This window comes from Plectrocnemia conspersa, unplaced genomic scaffold (assembly GCF_051122295.1).
Source record: "Plectrocnemia conspersa isolate PC_06_02 unplaced genomic scaffold, ASM5112229v1 ptg000001l, whole genome shotgun sequence".
In the NCBI taxonomy this organism is placed as follows: Eukaryota; Metazoa; Arthropoda; class Insecta; order Trichoptera; family Polycentropodidae; genus Plectrocnemia; species Plectrocnemia conspersa.
In genome coordinates, this window is record NW_028277165.1 from 29,355,376 (window position 1) to 29,375,733 (window position 20,358).

At 30.5% G+C, this 20,358-nt stretch overlaps 4 protein-coding genes across 6 annotated transcripts; 3 read left to right on the top strand and 1 right to left on the bottom strand.

Moving 5' to 3' along the window:
• Positions 1 to 1,386: 1,386 nt before the first annotated feature.
• Positions 1,387 to 2,301, top strand: LOC148239544 (DNL-type zinc finger protein-like). The gene has a single exon (XM_088189738.1). The coding sequence runs from the start codon at positions 1,487 to 1,489 to the stop codon at positions 1,949 to 1,951; it is 465 nt and encodes a 154-aa protein (XP_088045864.1). The 5' UTR covers positions 1,387 to 1,486; the 3' UTR covers positions 1,952 to 2,301.
• A 2,450-nt stretch (positions 2,302 to 4,751) lies between these two features.
• On the bottom strand, positions 4,752 to 7,837 carry Dok (docking protein homolog). The gene is made up of 2 exons (XM_088189726.1): positions 7,661 to 7,837; positions 4,752 to 7,278 (listed from the first exon to the last, which is right to left on the bottom strand). The coding sequence occupies exons 1-2, from the start codon at positions 7,739 to 7,741 to the stop codon at positions 5,767 to 5,769; spliced, it is 1,593 nt and encodes a 530-aa protein (XP_088045852.1). The 5' UTR covers positions 7,742 to 7,837; the 3' UTR covers positions 4,752 to 5,766.
• A 5,966-nt stretch (positions 7,838 to 13,803) lies between these two features.
• On the top strand, positions 13,804 to 15,861 carry LOC148239546 (putative methylthioribulose-1-phosphate dehydratase). Of its 3 annotated transcripts, none has more exons than XM_088184058.1 (6): positions 13,804 to 13,888; positions 13,998 to 14,092; positions 14,249 to 14,369; positions 14,440 to 14,590; positions 15,114 to 15,316; positions 15,391 to 15,861. In XM_088184058.1, the coding sequence occupies exons 3-6, from the start codon at positions 14,326 to 14,328 to the stop codon at positions 15,467 to 15,469; spliced, it is 477 nt and encodes a 158-aa protein (XP_088040184.1). In that variant the 5' UTR covers positions 13,804 to 13,888; positions 13,998 to 14,092; positions 14,249 to 14,325; the 3' UTR covers positions 15,470 to 15,861. The 3 variants fall into 3 exon arrangements, with proteins under 3 accessions (XP_088040184.1, XP_088040177.1, XP_088040190.1); XM_088184051.1 differs by having other exon boundaries at positions 14,249 to 14,362; XM_088184064.1 differs by lacking the exons at positions 15,114 to 15,316; positions 15,391 to 15,861 and having other exon boundaries at positions 14,440 to 14,556.
• A 2,039-nt stretch (positions 15,862 to 17,900) lies between these two features.
• Positions 17,901 to 20,174, top strand: LOC148239547 (uncharacterized). Its single transcript, XM_088196928.1, has 5 exons — positions 17,901 to 17,936; positions 18,039 to 18,073; positions 18,141 to 18,216; positions 18,274 to 18,338; positions 18,401 to 20,174. The coding sequence occupies exons 1-5, from the start codon at positions 17,918 to 17,920 to the stop codon at positions 19,997 to 19,999; spliced, it is 1,794 nt and encodes a 597-aa protein (XP_088053054.1). The 5' UTR covers positions 17,901 to 17,917; the 3' UTR covers positions 20,000 to 20,174.
• The last annotated feature ends 184 nt before the right edge of the window (positions 20,175 to 20,358 follow it).

The following is a 20,358-nucleotide window of genomic DNA, read 5'->3' on the forward strand; positions in this document are numbered from 1 at the left end:
TCTAACTGATATTTTGCTTGTTCATACTCAAATTCATTCTTAAAAACAAGTAAGTTAGTTAGTTATAACTAACACTTGTTTTCTGAATACAGAAATACTGCAAACAGTTCGCCGACTGTGTTATTTTTTTCTTGCACCACACTTGGTTTTTCTATGGAATTGATTAACCTTTCCTTCTCTGTGGTGTGTAACTAGTACATTGCTTCTTATAATTAAAATATCTTTATTCCTCAGTACTATTCTTAGGCATTAAATAAAATAATAATAATAAATACTCATCAGCGCAGCGGAGATATTTTGTCGAAAATCGGGGATAAATTCATCAATTCTGAGATGTATTTTTGCAAACGGATGCAAAAGCCGCACGCACACACGCTTTGCATCCTATTCCCGATCTCTAAACAGCAACAAAGAGAGGGTTACGTTCGTGTGTAGGGGTACTAAAGTAAATTATTATTTCTCGGCAATAATTAAATAATAATTATTAGGTATGCACGACATCATATTTTTCTGTGATTTTTAAGTACTGTTAATTTAAAAATGATGCCTGAAAAAAATATGACGAATGAAGATGACATTACGGACACAAGGTGTTAATATTTTGATGATACGGACTCAGGACTGGCTAATGAGAACAAAGACGAAGGAAAAATAAACGATGACATTACGAATACAAGAGATTTTTATAAATATTTGGATGATACGGACAGACCCAGGGAAGCCATTTAAGGGGGGCAGTAAGGGGATTTACCCCCCTTGAATTTGGCTAGAAAATACATATCATTTAATAAAATACTATAAATCGTAATGAAATCGAGATATTAGAAAAATACTTCTGATTGACCTATTTCTCCCCCCTCCATGAAAAAGCTGAAATGGCGTCCCTGATGCCAAACTAGAAATTCTCGGTTTGTTCCTTAAAGAAAATCTAAAAAACAATCTCGAATCTATCCAGAAAATATTTTTTTAAGTATGTAATTTCAGTGAAATTATATCGGAATACATTTTCACCGATAAATATATATATATATATATACATATATATATATATATATATATATATATATATATATATATATATATATATATATATATATATATATATATATATATATATATGTATATATGTATATATTTACCAGTGAAAATTTAATTTATTTGACAGGTTCTAGTAAAATTATATTCTTAAATTATTTATCATGCTGCTACAAATTGCTTACAATATATAAGGAGCAAAAATGAATAATTCAGGCTGAATTTGAAACATATTTTTTGCTTTTGTTGCAAAGTCCCAAAGGTATTAGAGTCCACACAAAAACGTAATAAAATATTTAAATTTATGAAAAAGTTGAAATCTCTTTTCTTTTTCAGCCACGAATTGCATTGTTAGGGCCAAAAAGTAATCTGTCAACTGGTGTCATGGCGACCAGTGTATCCGTTCTCTGGATGTGATTTTGCTTGGTTTTGTTTGATACGCTCTTACGCCATGGCAGTGAACATATTAGGGCGCATCTTGCGCTCGGCGGCCTTCAGGACTGTTTCGCAAGTTCGCCCAATGCCCGTCGTATCCTTCGAAACCAAAGCAGTGAACAACTTTTGTAGACATTACTCCGTACCGCCGAAATCGGACGCTTCTCTCGGAAAGAAGCCCCTCGGACACTTCGGCGGCGACGGGAAACTGCAGCTCTGCTACACGTGCAAGAAGTGCAGCACCCGCAACGTCAAGTTCATCTCGAAGATCGCTTACACCAAAGGCGTAGTCATAACCAAGTGCGACGGATGCAAAAACAATCACCTGATAGCCGACAATCTTAATTGGTTCCCGGACACGAACGGTCTGAAGAACATCGAAGAGATACTCAAGTCGAAGGGCGAAAGCGTGCAGAGAATCACGTCCGAGGACCTCGAAATAATCGCGAAGGATACCATTAAGAAGTATCTCAAGGAATAAACTAGGTTATTAGATGGTGGCGCATCTAAAAACGCATGCTATAAAATATTATACAATACATATAATATGTATAGTACAAATAAGCTTTCGGCCTGTGATTCCGGTACTGAATTATAGATTCAACGTTCGTTATGATTTTTTAAATAAATTTATTATTTATGTACTTAATTATAGTTAACCGAGAGCTACTTGAATTTTTATCAAAATTTTATATATGTACATACATTATAGGCGAGACATATACCAAAAAATAAATTATAACGTTCATTGAATCGTGAAATTGTGTAGTAAAACACTCGAGTGGACATTTAATATAACGTTTATATTAATAAAAAAAATATTTGGATTAATTGTGTTATTAAATAAAAAATATTTTTTAGAATACAACCGGTTTATTAAAGATTCACATTTTTTTTATAAATGGCAACATGAAAGTTTAAAATTCTCACTCTTCTAAAATACACCATATGTATAAATAACAATATAAATCATATTTTTAATATTAAAAAAATACATTAATATGCTTTCGGACACTAATTATATTTAAATTACACAGACGACTCTCACTTTTTCGTGCTATATTTTATATCATGTTTATAAATAACAATTAGACAATATTTTCATGAGAACCAATCTGTATACATAACGGACAGGCATTCACATTCATACAATATCACATCACAAATATCATCATTTAAGTAAATGCAAATATATATAAAGTATTTTTATATAGGACGGAAATACCTTAATAATTGAATACGGATATTAAACATGTTCCTAAATCTGATTTAATAACTATATAAAAAATGGCACTGATTTTCTTTTTAAATTGAAATCTTGTCAGATCTGATCGCAAAAAACTAGATATATAATTAAAAATCAATATAAATTGTACAATGTATAATTAATTCTAATTTTTAACTATATATAGTTACTTCTTCAACTCCGTATATAAATCTGTAAAATATATTTTAATACAAGATAGACTGACACACTATATATTATAATTAATTTTATATATTAATTAATTACACGACTATGGTACGTATCTATATACTTATAAAAAATATATATTTCTAGTATATGAGCACCGTAAAGGAAGTAACATGGCACATATGTGTAATATACATACGCCTTTTTGAGAATTTATCAGGGACGTCATTTTAACTTTTTTCAAGAGAGGGGTGAAAATGACGCATTTTTCTGGCCCAATTTAAGAGTACCCCTGTTTAGAATCCACGTCAAAAGCAATAAAATCGTGCAGTGAAAACTCTCGGTTATCAAGCATTACATTTTATAACATAATTACCACTTACGATAAGTGAGAATCGAATAAAGAATATCTAAACCGAATTTTGGCCAATAGGAGGGCGCAAAAAACACTGCAATGACACTGAGACGATTTTATTGCATTTGACATAAATTTTTGACTTCTGAGAAGTGACAATTGTTTTTGCGCCCCCCTATTCACCAAAATTCGATTTGAATATACTTTAACCGATACTTTCATATCAAAAGTCTGTAGTTATATCAGTAAGGAAAGCTATTATTTTTTAAAACAGTGTAATATCAAAGTGCAGACAAAATATGGAGCAATGTGCGAGATGCAACGGCTGTCTGTACTTTGTCTTCCGCTGAGAGATTATTTATATATTAAATTTGACCTAACGATAGTTCTAAAACTAGAATTAGTTTTAAAACTTTCATTAGGTTAGGTTTGTTTTGACAGCAAATGGGCGTTTTGCAGCTGTCAAATTAAGTTTCATATACATTTTAGAGCAGCGTATAATTTCAATAGCGCCAATCAGTTAAATTATATTATCGCTAGTGGATTATATATCTACTGCTGAAAATGTATTAGGACTTCACCAGTGAAAATATAACTTCACTGAAATATACACATTCACTAACATTTTAATAAATAATGATAAGTATGTAAATGTATATATAAATACATATGAAAAAGTTGAAATTATATAAATTTACTAGCACCTGCCAGATGAATTATATTTTCACTGGTAAAAATATATATATATCTACCAGTGAAAATGTATTCCGATATGATTTCACTGATATGACATTTTAAAAAATTCGAAATATATTCGATTGTTGTAGAGCCAAATTCCAGTGGATGGAAATGCCCCCCCCCCCCTCCCCCAAATGACGTCCTTGAAATTTACTATGTCGTTTATATAATCAAATATGCATTCAAGCGAAAGTTTTGTCATTTCGTTTATAAAATTATTGTCGAAGAAGAAAGTAAAATATACCTTAAAATTGTTTCGTTCGATGACTCCACTTTCACTTAAGACGCATGGTAACAGTCAATATTAATTAATTAAAAAATCACTGATAAAAACAGAAGGGAACGTGCAATATTAAAATTTAGCCTCATAAAAATAGTCGTCCATATTTAAAGTAATCAAAAAACATAACATAATTTGAATAAAATATCAGTATAGCATGATAAAGAAAATGATGATTTACGGAATGCTGTTAGTAAAAAATCATTTTATAAGTATATGGTAAAATTTAAACCTAGCACGAGCCGTATTTTGAAACTCTTAAGCTAAAAAAAAAGAAACGATACCGACAACGAATCGTCTTTGCTGTAAATGTCGAAAAGTAGTTACTGATAAATTATATCTTCAACTTGCTGTAAAAAGCTTATAACGGCTACAATTAAAGTGGGTAACTATAAAAAGCACTTTACAAAATTTTCGTTACAGATGGGATAATTCAGTTGCATAATTATTTTGCCCAAAATTTTCAGTAATAACATAAAAATAAAATCTCATAATTTGTTATCACGACAATTTAATAAATTTCAGTATTTTTTAATATATAATTCAACAGGCGGCTTGTTGGGACAGTAAGTCCCGAAGTTAAGATACCGATTTATTAGGTAAAGCAAAAAGAAATGTTGTTTTTAAGTCAGTTTGGTCACTGGTAGAATCAGATATGTGCACAGCCAGCAAGGAATTATCAGAAGAGATTGACTATCCCTGGTCGACGGCAAGGAGTTTGGGTTCACCATAAGTTTTGGAGCAATGTGAGAAAATTTGTTCTTCGCTGCTCAACAGGTATGAAACTGATCCTTTTCTGAGACAATTTTTTACTGGAAACGAAAAATGGATCCTTTATAGCAGTGCATATAATAAAAAACAATGGCAGACCAAATGTCAGTTTCAACACCTCGACTATCTTTGACCTTAAAATATGTATTTTTTGGGGTCCAGTGAAATATTTTGGGTGTTATTCATTATGAATTATTAAAACTTGGTCAGGCCATCACAGCCGAACTTTATTGTACTCGGAGATTTAAGGCGGAATTATTAAAAAAAAAAGATCGGACCTAGTTAATAATCAACGGCATCTTACAACCTACGCAGCTAAAATTACACAGGAAAAATAAAGGAACTGAATCTAAAATTTTTATTATACCGGCCTTAATCTACTGACATAATTTATTCCGGTCTATGGGAAAACTACTAGAAGAATTTTACAAAAGAGGCAAAATATAAATAACAGTGAATCAACATTGAATATTATTTTGTAAGTAATTTTTTTCTCACTGAAAAAATGACATTTCTTCTTGCTTTATCTAATAGTAGCTTTATCTCCGTTGGTGATTTTTCGCAGAAAGCTGACGATATTTATTTATATATTATTATGTAAAATAATTTCAATAATTCTTAAGAGTAAACTTAACTAGGAAAAATTTACAGATCAAAATTAGCCTTGTAGCTTCATACAAGTTTGACTAAATAAATGGTCAAATATAAAAAATGTTGCCTAAATCAGTACAAATATATTTAAACCTGTTTCGGTTTGCTGACGATGGCGTACGAAGAACCGTTGAAGGCGCAGTGGTCCACGTCGGTGTACGCAGACAGTTCTTCTGCGCTAGCGGGTTTAGTCTTGTTGGGAACTTGCGGGCCGGGAATGCTCGGTTTCCTCAGCATTCCGTAGCCCAAGTAGGAGTCGTCGGCTAATCTCACCGATTGCATCACGTTTTCGACCTCGTCGTAATCGTTCCAGGTACCTTTCGAGTCGTTGTTATTATTAATACTAATCTGAGAAAGCAACGGTCTCGCTAACACCGACTTGTATCCTTCGGATCTGTTCAGTTTGCTCGTGGAGCCGAAGTGTTGTAGTCTATCATAGTTGACGTCGTCGGGGTCCAGCACCGGATTCTGCAATATGATCATCTTGGTCGAATCGGCCGAAGAGTCGAGGTTGTCTTGAGACTTAGATATTAGCCTTAAACAACTGCTCTTCTCGGGCACTTCGGGCGGAAATTCAACATGATCGATTTCAGATATGCCCAACGTTCGCCAGGCTTCGTTTCTTATCTCCACTTTATCGTAAGGAGTCGCAGTCGACGCTTCCGATTGATTCATATTGGCGCACTCTTCGTAATCGTCTAATTTTTTATATTTACCGCATTCGCTTTCTAACTTATCTTTTGCCGAAGCGAAAATATTCTTCCTGGGGGGTTTGGCCGGTTTCGCTTTGATAGGTTCTAAAGGACGCAATGCGGATATCGATGAAGCGGATTTCAGCGAAACGGAATTGAAGGCGAACTCTTCGGATCGGGCGGACGGCGGCAGAGGACTTCTCGATCTAGGATCCATCATCGAGACTTGATGGAACTGATCGCTCCATTCTAGACTGTGTAACGATTCTCCGTCGATCATCTTCTTCATCGACTTCATTTTTAACGAGACGCACCTGAATATTTCTCGCGGATTCGAATGTTTCAGATGGAAGGTGCCTTCGCCGGTTTCGCACTTGCGTCCCGCCTCGAATGTGAACTTTCCGCCGCGATAGCCGTAACGACGAATATACCTATAAGGCCAAGTGGCGTACAGTTTGCCGTCTTCGATGTCCCTCAATTCGATGGCCGTCGCCGTAATTAAAAGCGTGTATTCGATCGGCTGTAATCCGCATCGCAACGATGCTTCTGAAGAGCAAGGTTTTACTGAAAAAATGCCTTCTCCAGATGAGCAATACAAGTCGTTGTCTTCGTCTATGGCGTTCGGTCTCGATCTGTCGTCTCCGAATGCTACGGCTTGGAGTGAGCGAGCCCACTTGGCCGTGTCCGCTTCCGTGAGTGCCGATATCTCGTGCGACTGCGACTTTCCGACGATTATGATAGTTGTGGGGCTGGATCTAGTTATTTTTATGCAATTCTCTAACGTAATGATCCTTTGGCTACTACAACTACTAGCGGACGCCTCATCTTTGCTGTCATAAATTTCTAATCTCTCGATTCCTTGCTTGCTGGCTTTGAAGAGCATACAGTACTTTTGTTGCCAAGGTTTCTAAAAATAAATAGATTTTTTTTATAAAAAAAATGGGTTTAATTATGTGTAAGTGATTTGAAAATAAGAGCTATAATTTGTTGGCAAGACATCTATATTGAGCTTATATAAACCATGAGATTTGAATTGTATATATGCACTTATTTTTGTTCCAATAACAATGCACGTATTATACGATTCGTATTAGAACGTAACATATACAATGAAATTTTGTCACATTACTCAACATAGAGCCAACGAGTGGAGATATAATAAGTAAGTAGGAAGAAACAAGTCCATGTTTGAGATGACTCATACGCAGTAAGCCGTTGAATGCTCGAATAGTTGGGAAACGGAGCGGATTGCAGCAGATAAGGGGTGGCGGAGGGAAAATAGGGCGTACCTTCTTAGTGATCTTGGTGAGGACGATGCCGTGAGGTGGGAAAAGCAGCTGACCGCTGAGAAGAGGCTCCTCGGGGTCCATCGCATTCGCCTGTCACTTGACAGCGGCCGACCGCCACTCCACGTGCGCTTCTATGTCGTCTGTCGCCCCGCCCCCGCTCCCGCCCCTCTCTCGCTCGACCGCATGAACCAAAACATCGGCCATGACATTTACAATTTTTATTATTTACAAAACTTAGGTGGTTAAAATATATGATAAATAGATACAATTAATGTTTTTAGCATATATATATCCAATAATACCCAAATATTTCTAAGTTTCTTCCTATTTTTTACAGCGTTTTCAACGTAGCTACAGGCGTTTTACTTCTCCCTTGGAGAAAATATTGGGGGTGTTCCTTTCTTACGTGTGTGATTCAAAGAACAAATAATATGTGGGGGATTCTCATTTTTGAAACTCACTTGTAAATATATATTTCTACTAGCGAAAATATAATTTAATTGACGGGCGCTAGTGAAATTATGTACTGCTCAAATGTCTATAAAACTCAATTCACCAGTTGCGAAACGTTTATTTACTGTTATAACTCAAACCTAATCATATGAAAGTTCTACAACTAATTATAATTTTAGAACTTTCATTAAGTCAAGTCCAAAATACAAACTAAATCAACTCATATCTCATGGGAAAATAATCAGAAGAAGTACAAACAGAAATAGCATCTTGCATATTGCTTCATAATTTGTCTGAATTATCCTTACCAATAATATTACGGGCTTTTTATATAAGAGTGTTGGTCAAAGTATATTCAAACCAATTTTTGGTCAATAGGTAGGCGCAAAAACAGGCTATCCTTACTAATATTATTACGGATTTCTAATATAAGAGTTTTGGCGCGCGGGTTGTGACGGGTGGCAATTAGACACAGATTGGACCGCTGCAGTAGTATTTTATTGAGATATAGTTACATGTTTAAATATATAATGAGTGGACGGTGCACTAGGCAGCACCAGTGCTGCAAGTCCACTAAAGTTTGCCAAGAGAATCTGTCTATGTCAGGTCAGTATTACCAGAGTGCCGCCAAGTTTTGCCCATAATAAAACATACATATAAATACATAAATAGGCCACCACAGAGTGTTGGTCAGAGTATATTCAAACCAAATTTTGATCAATAGAAGGGCGCAAACACAATTATCATTTCTCAGAAGTTAAAAATCCACGTCAAAAGCAATAAAATCGTATCGATCGTTCTCACTGTGAATGTTTAAATACGTTAAATTTACCTTTTCTGATCTTTGTTGAACTAAATGATTGACAATCTATAATATTGTCATAGTCAGTTGTTTGTGTTCATCGTATGTGCATGTGTCTGCCGTGCAATTAGCCAAGATTGTGGTAACCAACCCCTTTGGAGGTGAAAACCGGCAGATATTTGCGCGTAAGTAGCACAATTTAATAAATAGTATAAATAGATTGATTAATATAATATATAAATAGTATAAGATAGAAATAATTAGTATTGTTACATAAAAAAATGGCCGATAGCGGCGTGAATATAGCGGGCGTAATTACGCCAGAAAACAGAATAAAAGAAATGGATGAATTAAAAACAAAATTAAATGTATTGTTATCAAATGGTAATATTCTATCAAAAGAAAAAAAAACCATTATAACTAATACATTTGAAATTATGTATAAACATTTATTAGATGTGTTAAAAAATAATAGGGACGATGTAAATAATAAAAATGAAAATAATAACTCAATATTTGAGTTATTAAATGAAGTTAGAAAAGATGTTTATAATATAAAGGATAAACTAAATTTAAATAACAACATTATTAAAAATAAAATGCAAAAAAAACATTATTCGGAAATCGTAAAAAAAAGGAAAAGATATTGCGATAATTATACCTAAAAATTTGCAAAATATTGAGCAGACAAAAAAGGATTGCAAAAATTTAATTAAACCAACAGAATTAGAAGTTGGAATACAAAATATAAGACCAATAAGCAAAGGAGGTATAATAATTACATGTGATAGTAAAGAAGATGCATCGAAAATTACGACAGATGCAGTAAAAAAACTAGGAGATAAATATAATATAAAAGTAGGAAATTTAAAGAAACCAAAAATAAAAATAATTGGAATTTCTGAAGAATTAAAATATGATCAACTAAAAAAGTGTATAATGAAACAAAACACATGTGTAGAAGAAAACAAATGCTATTTAGAAGTAAAATATATTAAAAAAAACAAATTTAATAAGTATGATGCTATTATTGAAGTAGATGTTACGACATTTAAAAATATAATGGATGTAGGCAAATTAAATATTGAATGGGATAGGTGTAAAGTATATGAAGACATATTCATATACCGTTGTTATAACTGTTATGGTTATAATCACAAAGCCAGTGAATGTAAAAATAAAAAAAATTGTATAAAATGTGGTTCGGAAGAACATTTAATAAATCAATGCAACAAAAAAGAAAACTGTGTGAATTGCTGTAGAGCAAATAAATTACTAAATCTTAATTTGAATGTGGAACACAACTCCATGGATAGAAATTGTTCAATTTATAAAAGATACGAGCAAAATTACTATAATAAAATACAATATAATATAGTATAGCAATTAAAAAAATCAAGTTCATATGGGAAACAAGAATCAGTAACTGGGATATTAATCAATGCACAAGGTTATTTAAAACATAAAGAGGAAATAGAATTAATTACTGAAAAGGAATATCCAATATTTTTAGGGTTAACTGAAACCCATATCACAAATGACATTGAAGAATTTGAACTAAATATTGGCAATTATAATATAATTAGATGTGATTCTAATTCCAGACATACAGGAGGTGTTATACTGTATATTAGAAATGATATAAAATTCAATACTATATTTAAAAATAATCAAGATAAGACATACTGGTCTATCACAGTTAAGATTTTTATTGAAAAAATTCCCATAATATTATGTATAGCATACAGATCTCCAAATAGTAATCCGAATTTGTTCATAGAATTTATAAATAATATTGCAGAATGGAGTTTTGATCAAATTTTGGATACTGTTTTAATTGGAGATTGGAATTTTAATTGGAACAAATGTGAAGATTTTTACACAGCAAAATTAGAAAAAATATCAAATATATTTGGTTTAAGACAATGTGTCAAAGAAAATACAAGGACTAATAATAGATCGAGCACATTAATAGATTTAGTATTTACCAACAACAAAAAAATTTATTGTGAAGTAAAATCAACTCCAAGAATAACTGACCATTCAATTGTATATATTTATATAGAAAAACATAATGAACTTAAGTTTAAAAAAACAAAAAAAATTGATATAATTAAAAAAATTAATTTTAATAAATTAAGATTAGAATTATAAAAATGTGACTGGAATGTAGATAATATGGATGTTAATAGGATATGGAACAAAATTTATAAGAATATAGTAGATTGTAAAACAAAAAGTCAATATAATTTTAAAAAGGAATATCGTTACAACCCAAAACCGTGGTTTAATGATGATGTTAAAAATGCTATAAAGAAAAGAGATGAGTCATACAAAATTTTTCAAATATTAAAAACAGAACAAATAGAATATAAAGTCTTTAATGAAAAATGGAAAACATACACACAATGTAGAAATATGGCAGTCAAAGTATTAAGAATGGCTAAAAAGAAATGGTATGAAAAATTGATAGATGAAATACAAAATGATCCAAATAAGATGTGGAAATTAATAAAACAATTAATTAATCCAACTCAGAAAAACGACATAATAAAAATGGAAATTAATGGAAATATATATCAAGATCCTTATATAATGGCAGAAAAGATGAATACATATTACATTGAGAGCATAGAAGAAATTGTAAATTCAATACCAAGGATTAGTAATTTAGTACAATATAATAATAAAACATTAATTGTAAAATTTAGTAAATTTAAATCAGTATCATTAGATGAAATTCATAACATAATATGTAAATTTAAAAAAGGAACTAGTACTGATGAACTAGATATAAATATAATTAAAGAAACATGGGAAATAATAGGAACTAAATTAAATTATTTAATAAATAAAGCACTCTCATTAGGAGAAATGCCTGAAAATTTAAAGATTGCTACTATTGTACCTATACCTAAAATAAAAAATAGTAAAAAAGTTGAAGAAATGAGACCAATCAACATGCTACCGTGTATAGAAAAAATAATAGAAGAAGTAGTAATCAAACAATTAAAGGAATTTATTACTTCTCAAAACATAATATGTGAACAACAATCGGGATTCAGAGAAAAGCATTCCACTGAAACTGCATTACAAGTAGTGATAAATGATTGGCTGTTGGCTAAGGATACAAACAAAATCATTGGAGCAGTTTTCTTGGATTTCAAGAGAGCCTTCGAAACAATAGACAGAGAAATAATGATGAAGAAATTGGAGAGTATAGGTATAAGTGATATAGTTTTGAGATGGTTTAATAATTACTTATATAAAAGAAAACAAAAAGTTAAGATAAATAATGTATGTTCTGAAGAGAGGTTAGTGTATTATGGAGTACCACAAGGGTCTAAATTGGGACCATTGTTGTTTGTTTTATATATAAATGATATAGTTAATAACGTAAAAAAATGTAAAGTTCATCTATTTGCGGATGACACATTGATCTATTGCATGGGTGATAACATTGAAGAAGTTGTGAGTAATTTGAATGATGAATTAGGTGTGTTAGAGATATGGTTAAAGAATAATGTACTTAAATTAAATGAGAATAAAACTAAATGTATGTTTATTAATTATAAAAATGTGTTAGATGATAGTACCAAAATAGTAATAAATAACTCTAATATAGAAATAGTGGATAATATAAAATATTTAGGAGTAATTGTTGATACAAAATTAAACTTTAAAGAACATTGTAATTACATATTAAAAAAAATTAGTAGAAAAATAGGTTTATTATCTAGATTAAGAAATATATTAAGTATAAATACAAAAAAATTAATTTACAATAGTATAATATTGCCCCATTTTAATTATTGTGCAACACTTTTAAATATGTTGAATAAATTAGATAAACAAATGTTGCAAAAGTTACAAAATAGGGCAATGAGAGTAATCTTAAATAAAAATAGATTAACTAATTGTAAAAGTATGATTGATAGATTAGAATGGTTGAATGTTCAAGAAATATTGAGTATGAATGTATTAGTATTTATATATAAGTTAGAAAATAATATGTTACCACACTATTTTAATAAGTATTTAATAAGAAATAAAGATGTACATAAATATAATACTAGAAATAAAGAAAATTTAAAAATAATTAAGTATAAGAAAACGAGTACGGCTAGGGGAATTATGTACGGAGGTTTTAATTTATATAATAGTCTTCCAAGAGAAATCCGAAACAGCAAAAATATAACGGGTTTTATAAATGGAATAAAAAAACACCTTCGTACATATAGAAATAAAATATTATAATATTAAGTCTTTATTATTGTATATTTTTTCTTTCTGTTATGTATTTTTTATATATTTTTATATATGTTTACTAAATTTGTTAGATGTAAAGATTAGCTATTAAGCTAAATAAATTAATAAAATAAATAAAATAATTGTTTTATTATTTATATTTTTATTTGCTCTACAATTAATCGCTCGCGATTAGGTTGGTTGTCAAAGACACTCGTCTGTCAAATCTTGCTTGTTGCCGATGCAACTAGCTCACGTTGCAGAGTTCATACACTATAGTTAAAGCATACCTTATTTAGGGAAAGTATAGCAATGTAAGCTTTTACTAAAACTCATAATTTGTTCATATATTTCCTAGTTATTGTATACTTGATTAAAATAAAAAATTTAACTGCTACTGGAAATAATCAATAAAGTAGTATAAATAGTGATAAATCGGCGAATAAGAAATTCACATAGTAGTAAAATATATAGTACATTCATGTACTATTAGACAATTAAAAAATATAAATTAATGTTTATAATGCTTTAGAGCGAGAAAAAATATCAAATTAAGTTCAACATATCTTTTTATTTTATTAGTGCCTCTTTTCTATCAAATGTCGATTTTTATTTGAGCTCTGGCAACACTGACACTGACAATAACAACTTGTTTTTATTGCGGTGCTCTTATCGATAAGACGAGTTTTCTTTGTTTTTCAAGCATGGAAAACGTGGATGATAAGGTTATACATTTTGAATCCACTTAATTAATTTTTCAATATTTTCATTAAATATTCGATTATTTACAAGAGTAGTTTGTTGTAACATCATTTTATTATAATAATTGTACAGGAACATCCTCAAAACTTGATTCCAGAACTGTGCAAACAGTTTTATCATCTAGGTTGGGTCACTGGAACAGGTGGTGGAATTTCTATCAAACATGGGTTTGTTAATCTTTATATTTATTAATATAATTGTTTCAATTGCAATGTTTAGGAGTAAAAACGACCTATTACATTAACATCATTGATTTACATTTATAAAAATGTCTAAAAAAGATAAGACAAATAACTAGAATAATTATTCTGATTTTTTTATAGCGACCATATATACATTGCTCCATCTGGTGTGCAAAAGGAACGTATTACACCTGAGGATATGTTTGTCCAGAAGATAGATGGTACAATTGTTAAGCAACCGCCGCCTGAAAAAAGGTTTCTGGTATATATAGCTATGATTATCAGTTAGAAATGTACATACCTATATAAACAATCTGATAATGTGACTTCAGGATGAGACAGAGCCAATGTACTCCACTTTTTATGCTGGCTTACATAAAAAGAAATGCCGGCGCCGTTATTCATACTCATTCTCCGCACGCCGTGAGAGCCACTCTATTATATAAAAATGAATTTCGCATTTCTTATCAGGAAATGATAAAGGTAATTTATTGCTGTGCGCTTAATGATATTTTTAATAGAAAAGTAGTATATTTTTAACTTAATTTCTCAGCATAATTTGAATGCCTACAAATCACCGTTATTTCCAATACCAGTTTATTGAGTTATAAATTGAAATATTTTCATAGGCAGATTAGTTTATTGTGCATCATATATAAAACTATCGTTGAGAGGCTGATGACGCAAAAATGTGTCATTTGTAAAACTATTTAAAAGATCCATGTTTGATATTTTAGGATATGTAAATTTTTACAATACGATTTGTAAATGGCATATTATATTTCGAGTTTTACTTATAACAATAAATAAAATAACATAGTATATACCATAATCCAATTATTGTATTTAAATGATTTATTTATGGAAAACATTAATTTATGCAAGCGGTAGATACCATTAACACTGTCAGATGGCAATAATACATTTTATACGATTTCTCTCAAAACATGTTAATTGATTTTTATTCTTTAATAATAATATATTATTTATTAATATTTATTTTAAGGGGATTAAAGATGAAGCACTGGATAGGAATTTGAGATACGATGAAACATTAGTCGTTCCAATAATTGATAACACGCCATTTGAAAAAGATTTGGAATCGAGCATGGACGCGGCGCTTAAAGCATACCCCGGAACTTCTGCGGTCTTAGTCAGAAGACACGGAGTTTACGTTTGGGGCAACACGTGGCAAAGTGCCAAAACTCAGTCAAGTGTCCAATATAAAAGTTTGATAATTTTTGTATTTAAAAAAATAATGTTTGTTTTTTTTATGATTTCAGGACTGAATGTTACGATTACTTATTCGAAATGGCCGTCGAGATGAAGAAGATGAATATAGATCCTGATCAGGAATATTGAATATTTGTTATTTTTATTTAGTCTGGGGACCCAATGCCGATCGATTTTATAAAATTATTTTTTCACTATTTGTTACGAGATATAACTGCAGAGTTAATTTGACTAGTTACTTGTTTTGACTAATTACCTGCTAAGGCCCATTTTCAGAATTTTATTGTCGCAATTTCGGAAAGTCCTGTCCGCTATGTCATTCATTGTCAATATTTTAACGCTTATCTTTAAAACAGATGTCCATTCTCATTTTTGTTACGATATTATTTATTGTTTTGGATTGAATTTGGAATTTGGAGTTTGTATTATATTGTAAACTAAGATTATATTTTGCTATTCTTAGTTTATTTTAATTAAAAAATATACGTGTTTTTTATATTATCGTGAAATTATATGTGAAATTTGGAATTTTTATTTTAACCTGAATTTAAAAACTTCATTTTCCCAGCAAATACAAATGTGCACTTTCGGTGAAACTTAACTATGTTAATAATTCATCATTTTTTTTAATATGTGCATAATTTTTCTCGCATTTTTAAACTATGTATAGTCCATTCAAGCTGTCAACGTTCATCATCGTTGTGTTGGAAATAAAGGCTGATTTACACACTGCCAGTTGCTGGCATGCCAGCTGGAAATTAACTGGCGGTTCAGGGCTGTTTTAAGGTTAGGGTGGCCATACGTTGAAAATTTAATTAAAAATTATAATGTTTTATATTTTTATTATAAATTATTGTCATGTGTAATTTTATAATCAATAAAACTACGGGTGCCGATTTACATTTAGATTTGTTATGGCCAAAACTTGGCGGCACTTGAGTAGCACTGGTGTGACGGTTATTCTCTCCACTGGTAATCTTCCGGGCATTCGGACGCGTCGTCTCGCGTCCCCATTTAACCATGTAAACAACTCGTATCATCAATAGAAACATTACTGCAGCGGTTCAATCTTTATCTAATTGCCATCCGTCACCAACCTCGTCGCTAAAAAACAATTCCTGTAATATTCTAATGGTATTTTTTAAATAGTATTTTCAACATGGAGAGTGACTCCAAAACTGCTATCATATTTTTGAGTTAAATATGTATATATTTAAATAAGAAAGTGATATTTTACATTTTCCTCTACAAATTATATTTAAAAAGGTAAAATTAATTGAACGTGTAATTTTACATGGTCACTCTATTATATTTCTCGCCAATACTGTGTCGATGAGCGTTCACATCTTGGGCGGACTGTAAACTTCTATTAATTTTCGTTTTATACTGAATAGAATACTTTTAATCAATGCTATTTGTTCAAATTACAAAATGCAACTGTTTATCATAATACATTTTATTCGCGTAAATTAAGTAAATTTTATTCAGATCAAAAATTGTTATTGTTTCTTCTCATTTCCTTTAAATATTTTTAAACAATTATAACATATACAGAGAATGTTAATCATATGTACGCAGCTGGTTATGGCACCCAATATTTTTATTATAATATATCTACAGTAGTGGAATAAACTGAAGAAAGTTGCTTATATTATAACAAGTTGATTAATTTATTAATTAATTAAAATTTTAAAAAACCACAAACATTTCATTCAAATACAATATATCGATCAAAATATGATTTGTCGAATAAAATATTCTTAGAAATATCTAAAATGCAGTGCGATTTTATGCGAAGAGCCGAATTATATGTGTAATTCTAATTTTTATGACGAGTAAGGGAATCTCCTAGAAGAAACAATTTTTATTCCAAGCAGATATGCGAATTTACGAAATTATGAAAGTATTTATTTCATAATCCTTTAGATTTTCGAACGTGTTGGCGTGAAGAGTGAAAAACGATCTGGATATTACTGAATTTATTCAGCTACAATTTTAATTTCAATACAAGGTATGTCCGATTATTTCATTATTTAGATTACAATGTTTACAGCTAGTAATTATGAAAATATTTAATGCTGTCTCCGTCAAACAATTAAAAACCACATATTCTTATAGACTTTGAAGAATAAATAACGCTTATTACTTTTTTATATTATTTTTTCACATTTGATTCCAGTTTTTGAAAAAACAACCATCGCTATAAATATTATTGAAACGAAAAATAGTTTATATTTAAATTATTTAACGAAGTAAAATATTAAATATATTTGTTAAGTCGAAAAATAATTGATAAGCGCAGGAATATTCTGCGCTTCTTAATAATTTTTCGATTAACTCTCCTGACGACAGGTAAACAAATACTGATGTACGACTGAAGCGCCGTCCATGCGACAGAAAAAGTGAAACAATCACCGTCCGATATACTCGCCTATCTCTCTCGCGAAATTCTATGACAGAGCGGTATAGCATAGACGCGTGAAAGTAACAAACATCTCCTGTTTTCCGGCCATACTCAACAATTAATCGCATTTGGACCAAAAATTGGTAAGAAATTGTCAGTTGAGCGCTGTCACAATGGCGTTTATTAAACCCGGTATTATTTTCTTTTATTTTTGTGTAATTAAGAATCTAAGCGAAAGATGAAATAAATCAGTTGAAAACGAAATACATAGTTGATATTGATATTTGTTTGCAGAAGCTGACGTCGAAACGATTCAATGTAAAGTAGAGGTAAAGAACAATTATATTTGTTAATGAATGGGATCTTAAATAATAGTTTTAATTGTTCGTTTTAAAGTTGATGAATGTAAAACGCGAATACGATAGCAGCGAAGATACAATCAAAGACGATGTAGACGACTTGTTCGAAATGGGTAAAAAAATTTATACTGTCACTTTTTAATTGTTGATTAATTAATCATTCATTTCAGAAATGCACGATATTAAAGATATACTTAAAATGAATGTTTCGTCTCACCAAATTTACGTCACAAAAGTAAGAGTCCAATATTTTATTTATTTCGATAATTATACTACTTAATACAATTTTCATTTTAGAAATCAGAAAGTGAAAAATCTAATAATTTGCAATGTGGAAAAGCAATGAATAAATCAAGACTAATGCAAACTCATAGTGATGTTCGTGACTCTAAATGTGAAATCTGCGGAAAAGCATTCAAATTTAAACATCTTTCACAACATATGAAAACTCATAGCGATGTTCGTAATTTTAAGTGTGAAAAATGTGAAAGAGCATTCAAAACTAAAAATAATCTCTCGCAACATATGCAATATCATAGCAATGTTTATGCCTTTGAATGTGAAAAATGTGGAAAGGCATTTAAAAGTAAACAATATCTTTCAAAACATATGCAATCTCATAGCAATGTTTGTGACTTTAAATGTGAAGAATATGAAAATGCATTAAAAACTAAACAATATCTTTTACAACATATACAAAGTGATTTTGAATGTGATAAATGCAAAAAAGTATTTAAAACTAAAGACTCGATCTCAAATCATATGCAATCTCATAGCGATACTTGTAGTTTTAAATGTGGAAAAGCATTTAAACAGAGAACGAGTCTTTCACGACATATGCCAACTCATAGTGATGTTCGTGACTCTGAATGTAAAATCTGTGGGAAAGCATTCACATTTAAACGTCTCTCACAACATATAAAAACTCATAGCGATGTTCGTAACTTTAAGTGTGAAAAATGTGAAAGAGCATTCAAAACTAAATATAATCTCTCGCAACATATGCAATATCATAGCAATGTTTGTGCCTTTGAATGTGAAAAATGTGGAAAAGCGTTCATATTTAAACGATATCTTTCAAAACATATGAAAATTCATAGTGACCTTCGTAATTTTGAATGTTATAAATGTGGAAAAGCATTCAAATTTAAACAAAATCTTTTACGTCATACAAAAACTCATAGTGATGTACGTCATTTTAAATGTGAAAAATGTGGAAAAGCAAGTAAAACTAAAAAATCGCTTTTAAGACACATATTAACTCATAGCGATATTTGTAACTTTAAATGTGAATTATGTGGAAAAGCATTCAAATTTAGACAATATATTATACAACATTTGAAAACTCATAGCGATGATCGTCATTTTGAATGTAAAAAATGTGGAAAATCATGGAAATCTAAAATACGTCTTTCTGAACACATGTTAAATCATATCAATGATCGTGGCTTTAATTGTGAAAAATGTGATAAAACATTCCAAAACAAACGATATCTTTCAAAACATATGCAATCTCATAGCGATGTTTGTGACTTTGAATGTGAAATATGCGGAAAGGCATTTAAATTTAAGCATTATCTTTTACAGCATATAAAAACTCACAGTAACGATGTTCGTCATTTTGAATGTGAAAAATGTGGAAAAGCATTTAAAAGTAAACAAATTCTTTCACAACATATGCCAACTCATAGCGATGTTTGTGACTTTACATGTAAAATATGTGGAAAAGAATTCAAATTTAAACAATATCTTTCACAACATTTGAAAACTCACAGCGATGTTTATCTTTTCAAATGTGAAAGATGTGGAAAAGCATTGAAGACTAAACAAAGTATTTTACGACACATGACAATTCATACCGATATGTATTGCACAGCAGTGACAATGACAGTTTAGAAGCAACATATAATTTGACTTAAGTTTATCAGTGAAATTATATTTTCGCCAGTAGAAATATATATATATACCTGTAAAAATGTATTTGTATATGATTACACTGAAACGTCAGTGAAAATATAACTTCATTGGTAATACACACTCACTATAACATAAATTAAAATAATAATTTGTCTACGTTTTGTTTTATTTTCACGTATCCTTTGAAACTAGTACATAATACATTGATTATGAAAATAATTTAGTTATCCTTAAGCCCCCATTGCAATTTCTCCTTTGTCCATAAAACATTTTTGAGATGTCCTTTGAACAAAAATTTCCAAAATTACCTTTTTCGATTTTTTAGCTCCATGTAGTAA

What these genes read in the sequence shown, in the direction of transcription:
- LOC148239544 (XM_088189738.1), top strand. Translation starts at nt 1,487, where the DNA reads ATGGCAGTGAACATATTAGGGCGCATCTTGCGCTCGGCGGCCTTCAGG.
- Dok (XM_088189726.1), bottom strand. Translation starts at nt 7,741, where the DNA reads ATGGACCCCGAGGAGCCTCTTCTCAGCGGTCAGCTGCTTTTCCCACCT. An exon ending in TCACCAAGATCACTAAGAAG is followed by an intron (nt 7,279 to 7,660) that starts GTACGCCCTATT and finishes ATTTATTTTTAG; the next exon opens with AAACCTTGGCAACAAAAGTA.
- LOC148239546 (XM_088184051.1), top strand. Translation starts at nt 13,868, where the DNA reads ATGGAAAACGTGGATGATAAG. An exon ending in GGAATTTCTATCAAACATGG is followed by an intron (nt 14,093 to 14,248) that starts GTTTGTTAATCT and finishes ATTTTTTTATAG; the next exon opens with CGACCATATATACATTGCTC. An exon ending in CTTATCAGGAAATGATAAAG is followed by an intron (nt 14,591 to 15,113) that starts GTAATTTATTGC and finishes ATTTATTTTAAG; the next exon opens with GGGATTAAAGATGAAGCACT.
- LOC148239547 (XM_088196928.1), top strand. An exon ending in CGATTCAATGTAAAGTAGAG is followed by an intron (nt 18,074 to 18,140) that starts GTAAAGAACAAT and finishes TTCGTTTTAAAG; the next exon opens with TTGATGAATGTAAAACGCGA. An exon ending in AGACGACTTGTTCGAAATGG is followed by an intron (nt 18,217 to 18,273) that starts GTAAAAAAATTT and finishes CATTCATTTCAG; the next exon opens with AAATGCACGATATTAAAGAT.